The 19,734-nt window shown below is 42.5% G+C and overlaps 1 protein-coding gene across 1 annotated transcript in view; it reads right to left on the bottom strand.

Annotated features, from left to right (window-relative positions):
* Positions 1 to 19,734, bottom strand: part of ranbp10 (RAN binding protein 10) — a 182,626-nt gene that overhangs the window by 100,326 nt on the left and 62,566 nt on the right. Inside the window, exon 3 of the mRNA XM_060923938.1 lies at positions 16,289 to 16,341. Coding sequence (XP_060779921.1) covers positions 16,289 to 16,341 — 53 coding nt within the window. The remainder of the gene's footprint in view (positions 1 to 16,288; positions 16,342 to 19,734) is intronic.

The following is a 19,734-nucleotide window of genomic DNA, read 5'->3' as shown; positions in this document are numbered from 1 at the left end:
AAGTGGGTTGCACCAGATACTGAAAGCAAAGAAAGCAAAGAAATTGTTTCCATGGAGACATGAAAAACTAAAATTTCTCTAATTTCTTAGTATGAAAAGGCACATCTACATCACCAAGCTTGGTTTGGGCAGGGGATAAAAAGCTAGTGCTAAGTACATTCAATGAATGGAAAGACATGCTTTTGTGTCTCAAATAGTAAACCACACCCTCTACAGTAAATATACATCATTTACATAGTGAATTATCCCATAGATAAATCTCTCTTACCCCATTTATCATTGGCCCATCAAGACAGTACTGTAGTACAGACTGTTTTATAAAGTTTAGTTTTATAATTCATCTTTGCAATATTGCTAGACATTGTCATTGGCAAAACAAAGGTGTTTTGTGTCCTAAACTCTATGTAAAAAGACGTATTACGTACTCATACCATATGCAAACTTTTGAGGCCATTTGCCCTGCAAAGCAAAAGGTGTCAAAAGTTAATGTTGAAGCCTGTCACGTGTGCATTCATACCTGGTACAAAGGTGCAGGAAAAGGAGATGTGGCAACTCCGAAGACTGAATAACAAAACTATAAATACACGGTACAGACAATATAAAATGGGTATAAACTACAAGTGGAGGGGTGCAAGACGACACATGCAAGAGTGTACAAATAGTACATATCAGACAAGATAAGTACAGCTGCGGTACACCGACATGAATGTCATTATGGACATGAACATCATGGCAATATTGGGCTTTCAGTGATTTCTTCTTCTGTAACAATGACTGTGCAACATACATCTTTCACAGAAAAAAAAAAGAGCACAAGTTCATTTATTTTGGGTTTTCTGAAACCAACACAGGGATGAAATTATACGTCGATCACATCCAATATTTGGTAGCAAGTTTCACCTTGACCAGAGGCATCAACAAGCTTCGAGCAGAAATCTGGCTGGAAATTTGACAACTCTTCTTTGAAGAAGTGGTATAATTCAAATAAATTTGTGTTTTTCCTGGCACAGACCTCCTCGATACCTCTAGTCACTGTGGCCATACAACTCAATCTTTCTCCTCATTTGAACATAAAACTTTACTCCAGAAGGCTTTTTCTTTGCCCTTGTGGTCAGCTGCAAACTTTAGTAAAACTCACTTGACTGTAGACGGTGTTCCAGCAGCTTCCGGTTCATGGCAGACCTGTGCTTTGGTGGTTCCTGACCATCTGAACCAATTTCCTCTCAGCAGATGGTGACCATTTGGGTCCGCTTCCAACAAAGTGGCCCGGCAAAGTGGCTACACCTCCCAATAACTTGTATTTACGTACGATTGTTTGAACTGACGAGCATGGAATCTGCAGTCGTTTCGAAAATCGCTCCAAGAGGCAGGATTCCGGAGTTGTGCAAATCTATGATCCTCTTTCTCAGATCTGCACTGAGCTCCTTGGACTTTTCCATTGTACTGCAGGGCTCGACATTAACGGTTGTCCGGGACAAGTTCATTGTCTCAGTTACTTGTCCGATCGGACAAGTGCCAAAATACGCCGATATTCGGGTTACATATCAAATACATCAGTTTATTCACATGATTTCCCAAAGCATCTCACTCGACATATTGTTTTGATGAATCGCCGGATGTTTCTATTCGGAAAGAGCGATGTGCGCATGCGCAATATTCCACTTGCGAAACCGGCCAATACCGCTTCGTGTATTTGAGCTGAAAAGTAAAAGGTCGTTTATGATTGGTTTTAATCGTGTCATACACGTGGATTTGTTGACATTTCTGTTGGTGGGATCATTATTCAACTGTATATTTACGTTGAGTGTGTGGTAATTTCCAAATCTTTGAATTGTTATTGATGGTGTTCATTATATAGCCGAGCGTGTGCTGGCAGGGAATGTGCGCCTGCATGCGTGCGGATTGACAGGGAGTGCGGTAGGAGTGGTGAAAGTTATCTATGAAATACCAAGCTATCAAATGGCTGCTAATTAGGTTACCGGCTGTATTAACTAATTAGTAATGGGAGTTTAGGGATTTGAAACATAGGGCTCTATAATTTAGATACAATTATGGATTATTTGAAATTATCTTTTTTTTTTTTACCATTAAATACCATACAGGAGCCACACTGAATAATTAGACAACAGTTAATCAGTGGAGGATATATATTCAAAATTAATAATTTAAAAATGAAAAAAAAAAATATATATATATATATATATATATATATATATATATATATATATATATATAATTTTAATTTTCTGGTTTTCAATTTCTCATAAATAAATGTATGATTGACAGAGTCCAATTGATGGAGCAGAACTCAAGGGTTGATAGATGAAGATGAATAGAAACTTTATTTGTATCCGTTCATCTGTGAGCCAATAGAGCTGTGGAGGTTTTCATAAGATATATTATCTTGTCATTTGATAACTAGATTTCAGTGTATAATAATCAGTGATTTACAGTATTAATCAGTCAATTTTGTTATCAGTTGCTTTTATTTGTAGCATTATTATTTGTTTCTCTTGTCCAAACTAGTGATATCTCAAGTCATAAATTTTATGATTATGTTCCTTTTTGTGATATTTGTTACTGAACTACAGAGTACTGATCTGTGTACTGTATATATAATGGTTAGTGTTTCTGGATCTCATAGTTATTTTTGTTCTTAAAACTTTATGTTGATAATTTCTACTCTATTGGAATATATTGCTTCTGAACTTCGGCAGAATAATTGGTGAATTATGGTATCAATCAGTCTGTTTTACTATATTTTTTAACTTTTGCCTCAGTATATCAAGTATTGATTACTTTTGATTCATAGATATTATGCATATGTTGTGAATTCGGAAACAAATGCCATAAAGATTGTTGGGTTACAAATAGTTTGTGTTTTCTTCTCTCAAATATTTCTTCGGACAAGTCAACTTCACATTCGGACAAGTAAATTTCCTTTCAACTTGCCCGACAGGACAAGTGGTTTCAAAAGTTAATGTAGAGCCCTGTACTGTGTGGTCAATCAATCCAATGAATCCTATCAAACGAACACTTTTTAATATTGGCATAGAGAAGCTACCAGCTCTCGTCAACCATGATCATTGACTGGAAGTTAAAAGGTCTGAGAACTTTCAGCGCAGCTGAATGAATAAGCTCAGTGGGTGTATGTATATTTTTGATCTTGTATGGATGATTTGAATTCAGAAAACACAAAATAAATTAAATTAAAACATGCACCAAATTCCTGTTTTTTTTTTTTTTGAAAAAAAAGTATATACATGTTATACAGTCATCCTGCCACAGAAATGAGCAGTTCAAAATAATAATAATTAAAAAAAAAAAATCACTAAAAGCCCAATATTGCCATGACGTTCATATCTGTGTATGTAAACTTCTGACCCCAACTGCATGTATGGCTCTATCTTTCTTTCTAAGTATGTACAGTGAGAGTAAAAAGTATTTGATCCCTTGCTGATTTTGTTGGTTTGCCCACTAATAAAGACATGATCATTCTATACTTTTAATGGTAGATGTATTCTAACATGGAGAGACAGAATATCAAAACGAAAATCCAGAAAATAACTTTAAAGAATATTTTTTAATTGATTTGTATTTCATTGAGGGAAACAAGTATTTGATCCCTCTCGCCAAAAGCACTTAATACTTGGTGGCAAAGCCTTTGTTTGCAAGCACAGCGGACAGACGTTTGTTGTAGTTAACCACAAGGTTAGCACACGTACCAGGGGGAATTTTGGCCCACTCTTCTTTGCAGATCCTCTCTAAATCATTAAGGTTGGTGGGCTGTCACTTGGCAACATTGACCTTCAGCTCCCTCCATAGATTTTCGATTGGATTGAGGTCCGGAGACTGGCTGGGCCACTCCATGACCTTAATGTGGTTCTTCTTGAGCCACTCCTTTGTTGCCTTTGCTGTATGCTTCAGGTCATTGTCATGTTGGAAGACCCAACCACGGCCCATTTTCAACTTCCTGGCAGAGGGGAGGAGGTTGTCCCTCAGGACTGCACGGTACATGGCTCCATCCATCTTCCCACTGATGCGGTGAAGTAGCCCTGTGCCCTTGGCAGAGAAACACCCCCAAAACATAACGCTTCCACCTCCATGCTTGACGGTGGGCACAGTGTTCCTGGGGTCATAGGCAGCATTTTTCTTCCTCCACACATGACGAGTAGAGTTTCGGCCAAATAGTTCAATTTTGGTCTCGTCTGACCACAGAACCTTCTCCCAATCACTTTGTACATCTTTGAGGTGATCATTGGCATACTTTAGGCAGGCCTCCACATGTGCCTTCTTAAGCAGGGGTACCTTTCGGGCACTGCAGGATTTTAATCCATTGCGGCGCAAAGTGTTGCCAATTGTTTTCCTGGTGACTGTGGTCCCGGCTGCCTTGAGGTCATTCACTAACTCCCGCTGTGTGGTTGCAGGCTGATTTCTCACAGTTCTCATGATCATTGCCACCCCACGAGGTGAAATCTTCTGTGGAGCACCAGACCGAGGTCTACTGATGGTCATGTTATACTTCTTAAATTTTCTCACAGTTGCACCAATGGTTGTTACTTTAATACCCAGCATCTTGCTAATGTTTTTGTAGCCCATTCCAGATTTGTGCAGGTCAACAATCCTGTCTCTGAGGTCCTGAGAGAGTTCTTTGGTCTTACCCATGTTGGAGAGTTTGGAATTTGTCCGATTGTTCGATTCTGTGAACAGGTGTCTTTCATACAGGTGATTAGTTAGGTGTCTTCAATTCAGGTAATAAGTTGATTGGGAGTGTCTAACTGGTCTGTGAAAGCCAGAACTCCTAATGCATACTAGGGGATCAAATACTTATTTCCCTCAATGAAATACAAATCAATTAATATATATATTCTTTAAAGTTATTTTCTGGATTTTCGTTTTGATATTCTGTCTCTCCATGTTAGAATACATTTACCACTAAAAGTATAGAATGATCATGTCTTTATTAGTGGGCAAACCAACAAAATCAGCAAGGGATCAAATACTTTTTACTCTCACTGTACATAAGTATATACACTCAAGCGTGTGCATATTATACACCCACACCCACACCAAGTGTGACATGTATGAACTATGTCCTGGTGCTGTCTGTGTACGCATTAACATTAGGAGCTGGAGGAATGATCAGGAGTAACCCGTGATGCCAAACAAAGAAATGAATTCCAAACCTATTTGGAGATAACCTCTACAAACACAAGTGGGCATTGAAACCGTTCGCTATACTAGAATTTTACTTCGGGCCAACACCAAACTACTGCAGACAAAAAGCTCACCCTGCGCGAACATGTTTACACTTCCATCATATTCCACATCAACTCTGAAACAAAGAGCAGCACAGGGAGAGAGTCCCGCATGAACACCCCCTCTCATTCACTCAGTCAATCCATGGAGAATTAGGAGAAGCCCTCCAGATCGTTCCAGGTGTCATGGAGAAACCAAGAGGCAAGTGATCCCCAGACCTGTCATGTGACTGGCCACAACTGGGCATGGAAATACAGGAAAGCCTTTGCTCCAAAAACCTCTTGTACTGTCTCACATTCCTCCACCCTTTTCAAACATTTTTAAAAACCTTTCTAGATCACGATAGGCACATGATAAAAAGTTCATCATGAAGAAAAAAAGCCTCAGTGTGCTTTCATGTTCTAAGAGCATGGCCAAGTGGTCATGAGTCGGGTTGGTGCTAAAACAATACTTTTGAAATAATCCCAATGCCTAAACTTTGCCTGAACCAATACTTGTATCATACAGGTATCAGGCCTAATGGTTAGAGAAGCAGCTTTGGGACCAAAAGGTCACCGGTTCAATTCCTTGGACCAGCGGGAATAGCTGAAGTGCCCTTGAATAAGGCACTTGACCCCCAACTGCTCTCCAGGCTGCTTTGCGTATGTTGTACAAATCACTCTGGATAAGAGCGTCTGCTAAATGCCTGTAATATAGGAACCAGGTTTGGAGTACTCGAGTCCAACTCGTGCCCTAATTTTAAGGACTCATGACTTGACTTGGACTTGTGCATTAACTGCATTGGGACTCGTAAATTGGAGACGAGGACTCGGATCTTTTCTTTATTTTTGTAACATGCCATAATAATTTGGCCTAAGATATTTATATCTACATTCATTTTTATATTAATTTCGTGCAAGAGAACGCACATTCACCTGTCCGTACGTCATGTTCAGGAACAAACCAACATTAATGGCGCTAAAATGCCTGGAGAGAACACCCCTAGGATTGTCCACTTGGCTTAGACAGACTTCTCGTGGAGTAGGGGGAAAAAATGCTCCGCTACGTGTTCCATATGTAGAAGATCTATCGAGGAAACGACGGGGACAACCTCGAACTTCAATCGTCATTTGGCAAGACTCCACCCAGAGAAGGAAGCGACACGCTGTGTTCGTTGATCTGTTGATAGCGGGGCTTGCTTGCTAACTGATGAACTAGCAAGTGTTAACCCTCTCTCGTGTTATTTGCCCTGTTGATAGCGGGGCTTGTGTCGGACTTGACTTGGATCAGTAGTGGACTCGACTCGAAATTTTCTTTCGTGACTCAGACTTGAGACTGGACTCTGACTCGACGTTTAGTGACTCGACTCTAACACTGATAGGAACCATGTTGGCACCAGTTTTCAGTCCCCAACCCTAATCCTGAGACAAAGGAGTCAGTAAGGTTTATTTAACATCTCAAAATAAGCAAGTATTTACATCATTTCATTTTGTCCAGAAATTATCAATACAGGAAGAAGAAACCCAAAGTCTTTTTATAGTTATCCAATTTATGAATATTAATAATGCTAACAAGACAAAAAAAAAAAAACTTTCCCTATGGTGGATGGTGAAGTGGATTTTACTTCAAGGGTTGAGCAGTTCGGCATCTCATGAATATCAAATCAAGCCTATGAAATACAAAGTTCTCTCTCAGCGCTTTAATGACATCATCCTCCATAAATGACTATATAAGTCAAGTGCACTGCATTTCATTATTAACAATATACACAGTTCAAAGCCATATTTCACCCAGTGCAGCATCAATATTTTCCCAACACTTCAAGATCCTATTCGACACATAATTCATGGAAAAATGATGAGAGATGCTCAGTTATGCCTACACAACCTTCAGAGCAGAGACTGTCAAATGATGAAGCCAGCCAAGTATTTTAGAGGCTCGAGCAAAGCACTTGAAAAATACTGTTGCTTAATCGATTAATGCATTATTCAAGATAACTGACCAGTGTTCAATGATTCCAGTTTACTAAACATGAACCACTGCAGCTTCTGTAGCAGATCCTCTGATGTGGCTTGTTGAGGGCAATCGTCAATTTCTGGAAATTATTGAACTGAGATTACAGATTTTTCATTTTATGTAACTCCTTTGGTGTGATTAGCAAAGTGACAACATGGCTGATGAAAAAACAAATTGACGACAAAGCAGAATGATTCAAAATAACTGAAGTATGCGAGTATTCTCCATTTCAAGATTTCCAGCAACCTTTGGTTCAAGGCACTTTTTATATCCATCCATCATCTTCTGCTTATCCAAAAGTAGGGGCACAGTGGCAGCAGGCTAAGCAGGGTATTCCAAGCGTCCCTCTCCCCAGCAACACTTTCCAGTTCCTCCTGGGGGATCCCAAGACGCTCCCAGGCCAGATGAGATATATAAACTCTCCAGTGGGGTAGACCCAGAACAAGAGGTCTCCTCCCAGCTGGACGTGTCCGGGAAACCTCCAAAGGAAGGTGCCCAGGAGACATCTTAATCAGATGCCTGAACCACCTCAGCTGACTCCTTTAGACTTGAAGGAGCAGCGGCTCGACTCCGAGATCCCTCCGGCTGTCTGAGCTCCTCACCCGATCTCCGAGGGTGAGCCCAGCCACCCTCCAAAGGAAGCCCATTTCAGCTGCTTGTATCTGTGACCTCATCCTTTCGGTCACTACCCAAAGCTCATGACCATAGGTGAAGGTTGGAACATGGATTGACTAGTAAATCGAAAGCTTTCCCTTTCGATTCTGGGTTCGCCTTCTGGCTCAGCAACCTCTTCACCATGACAGACCGGTACAACGGCCGCATTACTGCTGAGGCTGCCCCAATCCGCCTGTCCATCTCACGCTCCATTTTACCATCACTCATGAACAAGACCCCAAGATACTCAAATTCCTTCACTTGGGGCAGCAACTCACGCCCAACCCGGAGGGAGTATTCCACCGTTTTCTGGCAGAGAACCATGGCCTCAGACTTGGAGGTGCCGACTCTCATCCCAGCCGCTTCATTCTCGGCTGCAAACCATTCCAGTGTAGGTCACGCTCTGAAAAAGCCAACAGAACCACGTCATCTGCAAAAAGCAGAGATGCAATTCTGAGGTTCCCAAACCAGACACCCTCCTCACCCTGGCTGTACCTTGAGATCCCATCCATGAATATCATAAACAGGATCGGCGACAAGGGGCAGCCTTGGCGGAGTCCAACGCCCACCGGAAACGTGTCTGACTTTGTGCCGAAAATTCGGACACAGCTCTTAATTTGGTTGTACAAGGACCAGATGGCTCGTTGAAACGGCACTTTTTACAGTTAAACAATTTATGAATATTGATGTTAACAAGACGAAATATCTGCTCTAATCGGATGGAGAAACAACAAACGTACAAATCCACCGAATTGTTTAATTACACTCAAACCAATTAAAAGGGGCTGAGTGCATCTGAAATTTAAAAAAAAAAATTTTATTGTGCGTGGCATTTTCCCCATGTCTCGTCAGAACAATATCATGTGGATGAGATGTGATCATATTGATGTCCTGAAGGTTGCTTTTCTCCATTTTGGGACCGAATATCCTTCCTCTTGAGGTAAACAGTATGGCCCGACGGAAACAGCTGAACGCGAGGAGCTTAAACTAATTGCCATAACTATGGAACTCCGTCACACCAAGATGGCGACGTGTGGAAAACATCGTGACTGTGCATCGACCTTGGAGAGTTTTGAGTCGCGGGGATGTAATTTGTGGTTGACGTTCACAAATAGATCTGCGAAACAAATGAGGAATATATCTTTTCTCCATTACTGCTTGTGTGTTATCGTTTCTTTCTCGGTAAAATCAAAACAGGTGTAGAACTCCATACTCGCTCCCATATAGTCGAGCCCATGCAGTCACAGGCCAAGATAGCTAAGCGCTAGCTAGAATTATTCAGTTATCTGTCCAGAAACATGACATGCCTTCTAACCTTGCTCTATCTTGCAGTTGCACCCACTAGGCAGGCTTTCCTTTTTTTCTCCACTGGCTTTTAGCTGGCGGGAGAGCGGAGTCCGCCATGTTTGCCCACGCCGACTTGTTTTGGTTAAAAGTAGGTCAAACGTCCCACAGTGGTCACGTGATATTGTTGCTCACTTGCTTCAACAATGTCCGTAAATCATCGTAAAATACGGGATGCATTTTATCTCGGCAAAACATTTCCATGTCGGATACACAGTGTGCGCAGCAGAGAAACATCTCGAAACTCCAACAGCAATAGAACTGGAACATTTTGCCCAGGATTCAACTTTGCAGTCGGAACCTTTAAGCTAATCCCCCAAAAAAACTAATAAACCTCAGATACACCACCACAACAGTACAAGCACTCCACAAGACTGGCTCATGAATATCTAACATTAGAAATGTCATTTTTCGCACCAATATCGTCAGAAAACTCGTGTTTGTGCCTGACTGTCCCCGAAATCCACTGAGGAACGAATAGCTGAGGAATGTTCTGTCCTGGCACACATGACCGTCTACCGAGGCCTTGTTTAGAAATGAGCTTTCATACGTTCTCAGAGCTGCGTTACAATGGGTTTTGGATGGAAGAGTGGTGAAGGAGAGGTCCAGCGTCATTCTCCTGCAGCACATGTTCAGGCATGTCTACAACACTTCTCACATTGAGAAGGGACGCTGAGAGACGGACAAAGCCGATGGAGAAACGGTAGGGAAAGGGTGGGGGATGAGAGTCATGCCAAACCACAACCAAATTAAACGACAGAACTCAAAGTGGGCTAACCAGAAGGTAAACAAGGCACGTTTCAATGGAAGTCACTTTACTATGACGATCATGGATTTGCAGAGATGTTTTTGGTTTACTTTACACTCAGAGCATACAGTTCCTTTTAGATGGCTCACTTCTTTTACAACCCCACAAAATGGTTATAACAGCGATATATTACACAGACACGAGTGATTTACTGGGAAATACGCCACTTGTATTTTTAGTCCAGGACACTGAGAAGTAAAACTGTGACACGAGTCTCTATGTGGTCACTTGTGAGGAAATCGATGAATTGTTTTGAGAAATTTGGGACCTTTTGGTTTGTGAACGTGTCTGTATAATAAAAAGAACATCACATATTGACTTGAATATATGAAGTTGATCATCTTGTGCTGAAAAACTCGCATTTTTTAATACAAAAATACATCGTGGATCTGAATGACGTATTAAAATAACATTGGCTGGCTTTGAGTGGTCTATCAGATATGTTCCATTCAGCTAGCATGATACTGAACGAGTCGAAGACAAGTTCAATATCATGCTAGCAGAATGGAATATATCTGAGATACCATGAAAAAAGCCAGCCAATATTATTTTTATTATACATACACACTCTTCATATCAGCATTCTCGAAGGCCGACGCTAGCTTACCTGCGATTCGGTGCTGTTAGCGCGGCAGTCCAGTTACCTTCTAGCTGATGTAGTGTTAGCGAAGGCCAATGCTAGTGCAGTCAAGCTGATTATTATTATTCTCCCTGTGCAATTTACTTAGTTACTTTTAAAATCAGCACCGACAGCTAAACACAACAGAGCGACCTGGCAGCCAAAATTCTCTCAAAATCTTCCTCTTTTAACGAAGCAAACCTGGCAGCCATGTTTGTTGACAAATGGTCACTGTCACTCGCTAGCATGGAAGTTTTACATCTCCGATGTGTCTCTTTTCCAGTTTTTCAATGTCCATTGATATGTTTTTCTCGTGTGTGTGTATATATATATATATATATATATATATATATATATATATATATATATATATATATATATGAATGAGTGTTTAGTCTACGTCTAGTTCATATCTAGAGTGTTCATACTGTTTATATTGTCTGAGTGTTTAGTCTGTGTGTAGTTCTTATCTAGTGTTTACACTGTTTATATTGTCTGAGTGTTTAGTCTATGTCTTGTTCTTATCTAGAGTGTTTATACTGTTTATATTGTTGTTTGTTTTTTTCAATTATTCTATTTTTATTTATTGCATTGCCTGTTTGCACTGTGGGTCAGAGAGGACTGAAATTTCATCTGTGCTGTATGTCGAGCATCTCATCTCATCTCATTATCTGTAGCCGCTTTATCCTGTTCTACAGGGTCGCAGGCAAGCTGGAGCCTATCCCAGCTGACTACGGGCGAAAGGCGGGGTACACCCTGGACAAGTCGCCAGGTCATCACAGGGCTGACACATAGACACAGACAACCATTCACACTCACATTCACACCTACGGTCAATTTAGAGTCACCAGTTAACCTAACCTGCATGTCTTTGGACTGTGGGGGAAACCGGAGCACCCGGAGGAAACCCACACGGACACGGGGAGAACATGCAAACTCCGCACAGAAAGGCCCTCGCCGGGCACGGGGCTCGAACCTGGACCTTCTTGCTGTGAGGCGATAGCGCTAACCACTACACCACCGTGCCGCCCTATGTCGAGCATATATAGCATATTTGACAATAAAGTCGACTTGACTTGTAAATATGTGTGAAGAATATATAATGAAGTTTTGGTCGCCTTTCGGGTGCTCAGAGCATCTTCGGTTTATTTATTTAGTGCTTAATTTTAGCAGTAGCACTGGATTAGCCTTGTCGTCCCCCTTTCCTGGCGGACAAAGAAATGTTTGTGCGCATGTGCAGCAGAAAAGTTGTGTCACTGGATCTTCGCATGAGCTCCGACATGTGACATTGTGTTGTTTTGACAACGTGCAATACTGTACGCTCATTCTCCAGTGGGTAAAGTGGTGTAATACACATAGGATAAGTGATATGATAACGATATTGCATGCTATCGAACCAAATGAATGAAACCCGCGAGAAGGGAACAGAATGCGTTTTTATTCCATCGAAAAAGTGGCCCGTATGTATAATTATTCTCGATATTTCACTCCGATGATGTCACTGCCAGTGTTTTCCCGCTATAGTGAACCATCTATATAATATAAAGAACATTACACAGTGGAGCGAAGATATGAAGTTTATCTTCTCGTGCTGAAAATATTTTCACTCTTTTGCTTTGCTCACTCATGAAGTATGCATCCACCACTCGAAGATAAAACTTCATACCACTGTGTACCTCTATATTAAGACAACATTCATGCTATGTAACACTACCGTTCAAAAGTTTGGGGTCACCCAGACAATTTTGTGTTTTCCATGAAAAGTCACACTTTTATTTACCACCATAAGTTGTAAAAGGAATAGAAAATATAGTCAAGACATTTTTCTGGCAATTTTGAGCATTTAATCGACCACAAAAATGTGATGCTCCAGAAACTCAGGCCCTGTCCACACGGCAACGGATTCAGGTGAATCCGATACAATTGTTTATCGTTTCGGCCTGGCGTCCACACAGCACCGGCGTTTTGGGTGCCCCAAAACGCAATCTTTTGAGAACGGGTTCCAGAGTGGAAAGATCTGGCAACATTGCCGTTGCGAAGTCGTCTGGATGAGTAGAACGGATTTGTTTACGATGACGTCACAACCACATGACTGTGAGTGCTTCACGCCGGGTAGAAGTGTAACGAACTTGATGCGAGTTGTCAACAAATCCAATAACTTGGTTCATGAAACGCGCTTACAAAATATTTTCACTGTGAATATTTATTGTGTAATGGTGCAAAGTGAGAGAGAGAGAGAGAGAGAGAGAGAGAGAGAGAGAGAGAATAGCCCTTAGGGCAGAGTCAATCCCGCCAGCAAAAACAGGGGAAAAAAAAGGAGCGATCTCACTTCTTCAGATGTTGGTTTAAGTCCTACAATACATTCCTCAAAAAGGGCGTAGAAGAACAAATTAATCCATCAACGTGTAGCATTCAATTTATTCGGGACCATTAAAGACGCCGCCTTCCGCGGAGAATCATACGTCATCCTCGCCGCCATATTGGATAGGTCAAAGCGGAGAATAAAGATGCCTCATTCATGTGCTGCGTTTAACTGTACCAACAGGTTTACCGTCCAAACGAGATAACATGGGATTACCTTTCACAGGTGAGACTGGAAAAATACTTTTCATTGTATTTGGTCATTATAATGTAATTTTACGAACAGATTTTTCTGACTTTGTGGCTAATATGAAGTCTCGCACATAATAGTTTATGCGCATGCGTCCTTACTTCTTCTATTGTTCTGGTGTCTCCGAAGGGACCGTCTTACAGCGCCCCTAGAGGTGTGGCATGTGTATTGCATCATTTTCAGCAAGCGTTGCGTTGCCATATGGACCTGATATTTTACTGATCGTTGCCCATGTGGATGCGATATTTTTTTAAATAACATCTCGTTGCCGTGTGGATGTAGCCTCAATCTGCTCAAAGGAAGGTCAGTTTTATAGCTTCTCTAAAGAGCTCAACTGTTTTCAGCTGTGCTAACATGATTGTACAAGGGTTTTCTAATCATCCATTAGCCTTCTGAGGCAATGAGCAAACACATTGTACCATTAGAACACTGGAGTGAGAGTTGCTGGAAATGGGCCTCTATACACCTATGGAGATATTGCACCAAAAACCAGACATTTGCAGCTAGAATAGTCATTTAGCACATTAGCAATGTATAGAGTGGATTTCTGATTAGTTTAAAGTGATCTTCATTGAAAAGAACAGTGCTTTTCTTTCAAAAATAAGGACATTTCAAAGTGACCCCAAACTTTTGAACGGTAGTGTAGATGCACTGCTTTCTATGTAAAGAGTAGAATTTGATAAAACAAAGTGGTCATCAATATTCAATAAAACAAGGACCAAACAAATCATTTATTTGGTTAATATGAGACAGGCTTGTAGTACTCGAGTCTGATTCGTGACTTGACTTGGACTTGAGCACTGATGACTCGGACTTGCGCACTGATGACTCGGACTTGCGTGTTAACTGCACTCGGACTCGTAAACTGGAGACGAGGACTCGGATTTTTTCTTTATTTTTGGTAACCTGCCATAATAATTTGTCATAAGATATTTATACCTACATTAATTTTTATACTAATTTTATGCAAAAGAATGCAAATTCACCTGTTCATACGTCATGTTCAGGAACAAACTAATGTTAATGGCGCTAAAATGCCTGGAGAGAAGCCCCTAGGATTGTCCGCTTTGCTTATACAGACTTCTCGTGCAGTGGGAAAAAATGCACTGCTGTGTGTTCCATACGTAGAAGAACTATCAAGGAGATGACGGGGACGACCTCGAACTTCAATCGTCATTTGGCGAGACTCCACCCAGAGAAGGAAGTGACACGCTGTGTTCATTGCTCTGTTGGTAGTGGGCCGGGCTTGCTTGCTGAGCGATGAACTAGCTTGTGTTAACCCTCTCTCGTGTTATTTGTCCTGTTGATAGTGGGCGGGGCTTGAACAAGCTTGTTATCTGTAGCCTGTTAAAGGACCCATGGCATGGTGGTTTGTTAATGCTTTAAACGGGCTCGTGGAGGTTTCCGGATGTTATATCCGCAGCCTTTCTCGAAATGAACCCTCGGCACGTAGATATAGCCTCCTGGGAGAAAGCCCCATTTCAGCGCTTTTCCCAGTGCGTTGTTTTGCTAATGAGAAGCATGGAGGCGGGGAAGGGTAGAGGGTGGGGGCGGGCCATGGGGGGAGGGGGAGGGGCTTGACCAAGCTGCGGGCATGAGTGAGAGTGTTCGGAGTGGTAGTTTACGAACGTATAATACCCTAGGCTTGAACACGCACTCCATAACCAAAGAGGATAGAAGCAGCAACTACAGCAACATATCGCTTATCCAACAGAAGACATGCATTGCGGAGCAATAGTCAAACATAAGCTCATAAGTTACAGTCAATTTCCAGACTAAACTCAGTTTAACAGAGCATGCTGCATGCTTTGTGGTTTTGTAGCGCAGAGTGCCTGGCTAACTGCAGGAAGCGGTTAGCTGCACAGCTAATGCAGCCATTGCTAGGCTAACGCACCGATTTTAAAACACGGCAAAACGACTTAACAGTTATACACTTACTTGTTCGCTGTTTGTGGCTGATGCGGCAGGGATGCTTGGTACGGACCCAGGCTTCAGTGACAGTTGATGTGCAAAACCTGCCCTGTACTGTCCCAAGTTGTGGAAACATTCATCAGGAAAATGCTTCCGACAAACATACACCGTCTTAGGTAGACTCGACGGCGTATTATTGAAGTAAATAAAATTAAGCCACTGCGTCTTCAGGGGCTCTCCCGTTGGCAGTAAAAACAGACTCCTTTCTGTGTTGTCACATCCATGTACAGCGCAATTTCCATGTTTCGCTCGCTTAGGTGGTGCCATGTTGTTGTGTCCTCTATGGTCTCCTCACTACAAAATTGAAGTGACGTATCTATGGTGGCAACTTTTGAGCTGGGCGGGCAATCCATACAGTGGGTGGGAATCCAGAGGGGGGGCGTGGGGATCATCTCCCTTGCTGACGTAGTAAAGGGAAGAGCCTATCAACGCGCCATTTTGACGCACCATTCTCAAATGTTGACAAAGGGTGGGCATAGTTTGGTTTACACATTATGACATTTCTAGCCACTGGGGTGACTTAAGAAGGTCAGAGGAACTCATTTTAACGTTAAAAAACCTCAGAAAAGTGAAAATTTCATGCCATGGGACCTTTAACTAAAATGGGGCAGTTGAGCAGTAACGTTAGCCTTACACAGCAGCAGAGACGCTTTCACATAAAGGCAGCAACAGCCACCATCAAATGGTGCGGCTGGAGTCTTGTTCTTGGACTCGACTCGAAATTTTCTTGAATGACTTGGACTTGAACACTGGGGACTCGAGGTTTCGTGACTCGACTACAGCACTGATATGAGACACAATGCTCAAAAGTACTTGATTTGAATTTTGTTTTGCCACCACGCAATCCTACCTGAGGACTATGGAACCCAGAAGAACCAGAGTTAACCAAACTACAAGACCGAGCTTCAGTCCACCTGTCCACCACATATCAGGAGTCATGTTTGCACAAACGACTCTCTGAGAAGCACGGTCACTCACTCACTCACTCACTCACACACACACACACACACCTCCCCCACTAACTCACCCGGCAGTCTGTTCATGTTGACCCCCTGGGCGGACAGTCCAATGCCCATGTACCTGTAAACAACAGTGAGAAAAGAGAACAAAGGTTGAAAACAGGATCTCTGTGGAACTTACAATGTCACCAAAACACACTGCAGCATCAGACTAAGAACAGCCCTGAAACTTCTCTTATTCAATCCACAACCACATATGACCATCATAAAATATCATGGTACAAGGAGACATGCCTACAATGGATGATACGCAGTTCTCTCCACAAGTATTGGAACAGCAAGGCTAAATCTCTTGTTTTGGCTACAACACTGAAGACATTCAAGTTTGAGTTTCATCAAAAGATGAATACGAGACGATGGATCAGAATTTCAGCTTTCATTTCGATGTGTTCAAGGCAAACTGAAGTCGTTTTTAAACTTGCATTATTTCCTAATTAACGTGTTATTCAATTGCGTTTTCGGTTTTAGTAACCTTATATCGCGACTCGTATTGGCAACTAACTGCAGTTAAATATTAGACTTCTCGGCCTATTCAGTTTTTAGCCGTGTTGAATTTAATTCGTTTGGTCCACGGCAGGCGTCGCTTATCCGCGCGATCTTCGCGAGACTTCGAAATACCAGCCAGGTGTTGGTGCTGCCATTTTGAAAACTGTTTCCCAAACGAAATATTGCACAAAAAGTGAGTTTAAATGATGATTACTGCCTACTTTCTTCAAACGTTCCTGATTGCTATCAAAACAAACAAAACTTCCTTCCGGCTTGATTGTCAGCATTCGAAAGAGGGCGCGCGCGTCTTTTGACAACGTTGGCAGATGTTGGTCGCTTTAATTTCCGCTGCACGTTTTACTTCCGTCCTACGATGTCTCGCACAGGTCTCGACGAATCTCGTTGACGGCCATTGCTTTGACATATGGACTGATATATTACATAGCATATTTCAAACACTCATAACTTGCTATAGCAGCGACAAAATAGCTATCAGAAATGCATTCCTATATTTAATAAAATGAGAGTTTTGATGATAAAAAAGGCCTTCAGTTCTCCTTTAAATAACATAGAACATGGTACCTTTTGTTTGAACCCACCTATTTTTCAACTGATCAAAAATAATTGCAACATGTAACTGACAAGTGTTTTTTGTTGCGCAGGCCCGCGCCCTGTTCGATTGATTGTTTAAACCATTAATAGTTCTGAATGTGCACTCTTGGTTTAAGACCTGGGCTTGACTTGTCAAGACTGCATTTGTTGCTAAAAAGGATAAACCAACCTGAAGACCAGAGAGCTCTTTTTGGTAGAAAAGAGCCATTTTGTAGCAAGAAAAGAGGGACGTTCTGCCGATTCCCATCCAAGAACAAGAAGCCTTGATTTATCACACGGACACTCAAGCACAGACCTAAGGACAGTTTGTGTTGAACCCATCTGAAGCAGTGAACACACAGCCACGCTACAGCACCCGGGGAACAGTTGGGGGTTAGGTGCCTTGAACAAGGGGAACATTCAGGCCATGGCTGCCCCATATGAACCTAACCGCATGTCTTTGGACTGTCGGGGAAACCAGAGCACCCGCGTGGAGAACATCCAAACTCCATACAGAGAGGTCCCTGTCGGCCACTGGGCTCGAACCCAGAACCTTCTTGCTGTGAGGCGACAGTGCTAACCACTACACCACCGTGCCGCCAATTACATCTCCCCTGTCATACAACAGCTACCAAGTTGGGAGGGTAAAGGCTATCATGTTTCCTTTGAGACACAGGAATGCGACTCGTGCTGCGTCACAGGGTGGTGTAACACCTTTGAGGAAAGCATTACCCGGGCTAGGCCTATCCATCCATCCATCCATCCATCCATCCATCCATTATCTGTAGCCGCTTATCCTGTCCTACAGGGTTGCAGGCAAGCTGGAGCCTATCCCAGCTGACTATGGGCAAGAGGCAGGGTACACCCTGAACAAGTCGCCAGGTTATTGCAGGGCTAACACAAACACAGACAACCATTCACACTCACATTCACACCTACGGTCAATTTAGAGTCACCAATTAGCCTTTGGACTGTGGGGGAAACCGGAGCGCCCGGAGGAAACCCACGTGGACATGGGGAGAACATGCAAACTCCACACAGAAAGGCCCTCGTCGGCCGCTGGGCTTGAACCCAGAACCTTCTTGCTGTGAGGCGACAGCACTAACCACTACACTGCCATGGGGCTCGGCCTATATGATCATAAAATATTGCTGATATTATGAGAGGTGTAAATTGAATAAAATTGAAACTGGCATTTAAGACAAAGAAAAATAGCAATGGCTGAGGTCAACTGCAAGCAGGAACTGGGGGAACCCACCCAGATTTTTAAGGTCGGGTGTCAGATAATACTTCAGTTTCCCAGTAAATTACAACACTGATGACCAGAGAATCGTCGACCAAAACGATATAGTCTGCTCAATCTGCCAAATCCATACAGTACACCAGCATTAATGCCACACCCGTGTCCAAAATCAGCCTTCTGTGTCCGTTTTTAAAACTAGGCAAAACACATCGCAGCCCACACACACCAACCACACTGACGGGGAAGTTCAGTATTCGAGAACGGAGAAATCAAAAACACATCTAAAGCTACAGAGAGCCACATCACTCACAACATGCTGCATTCGGCGAAAAGCTCAAATCAGAATTGATACTCGTGAACTCAGGATGGTCTCCTCAACTCCGAGCTCATCAAGAGACAATCAACATGGCTGCTCGCAGCATCACAAGTAAATCAAGTTCATGCACCGCTTTGGCTTTATTATAGTACCAGTCAAAAGTTTGGCCACACTTCTTTTTCAATTCTTTTTCTTTATTTTTAGTCATTAAGTCACTTCATGAGGCGGCACGGTGGTGTAGTGGTTAGCGCTGTCGCCTCACAGCAAGAAGGTCCAGGTTCGAGCCCCGTGGCCGGCGAGGGCCTTTCTGTGTGGAGTTTGCATGTTCTCCCCGTGTCCGCGTGGGTTTCCTCCGGGTGCTCCGGTTTCCCCCACAGTCCAAAGACATGCAGGTTAGGTTAACTGGTGACTCTAAATTGAGCGTAGGTGTGAATGTGAGTGTGAATGGTTGTCTGTGTGTCAGCCCTGTGATGACCTGGCGACTTGTCCAGGGTGTACCCCGCCTTTCGCCCATAGTCAGCTGGGATAGGCTCCAGTTTGCCTGCGACCCTGTAGAACAGGATAAAGCGGCTAGAGATAATGAGATGAGACGAGAAGTCACTTCATGTTTTAAAATAATGATGGATGTCGTTTCTCTTTACTTAGTCGAGCGGTTCTTGACATAATATGGATTACTACAGTGGTAGAATAGGGCTATTTACTGGATTATTATTTACTGTTGGATCTCAAACACATTAAGAAGGCAAGACATTGCACTAATTAACTTTTGACGAGGCACCTGTTAATTGAAAAGCATTCCAGGTGACGACCTCATGAAG

This window comes from Neoarius graeffei, chromosome 6, assembly GCF_027579695.1.
Source record: "Neoarius graeffei isolate fNeoGra1 chromosome 6, fNeoGra1.pri, whole genome shotgun sequence".
Taxonomy (NCBI): domain Eukaryota; kingdom Metazoa; phylum Chordata; class Actinopteri; order Siluriformes; family Ariidae; genus Neoarius; species Neoarius graeffei.
The sequence above is the reverse complement of the archived record's forward strand: the minus strand, read 5'-3'. Positions and strand labels throughout refer to the sequence as shown.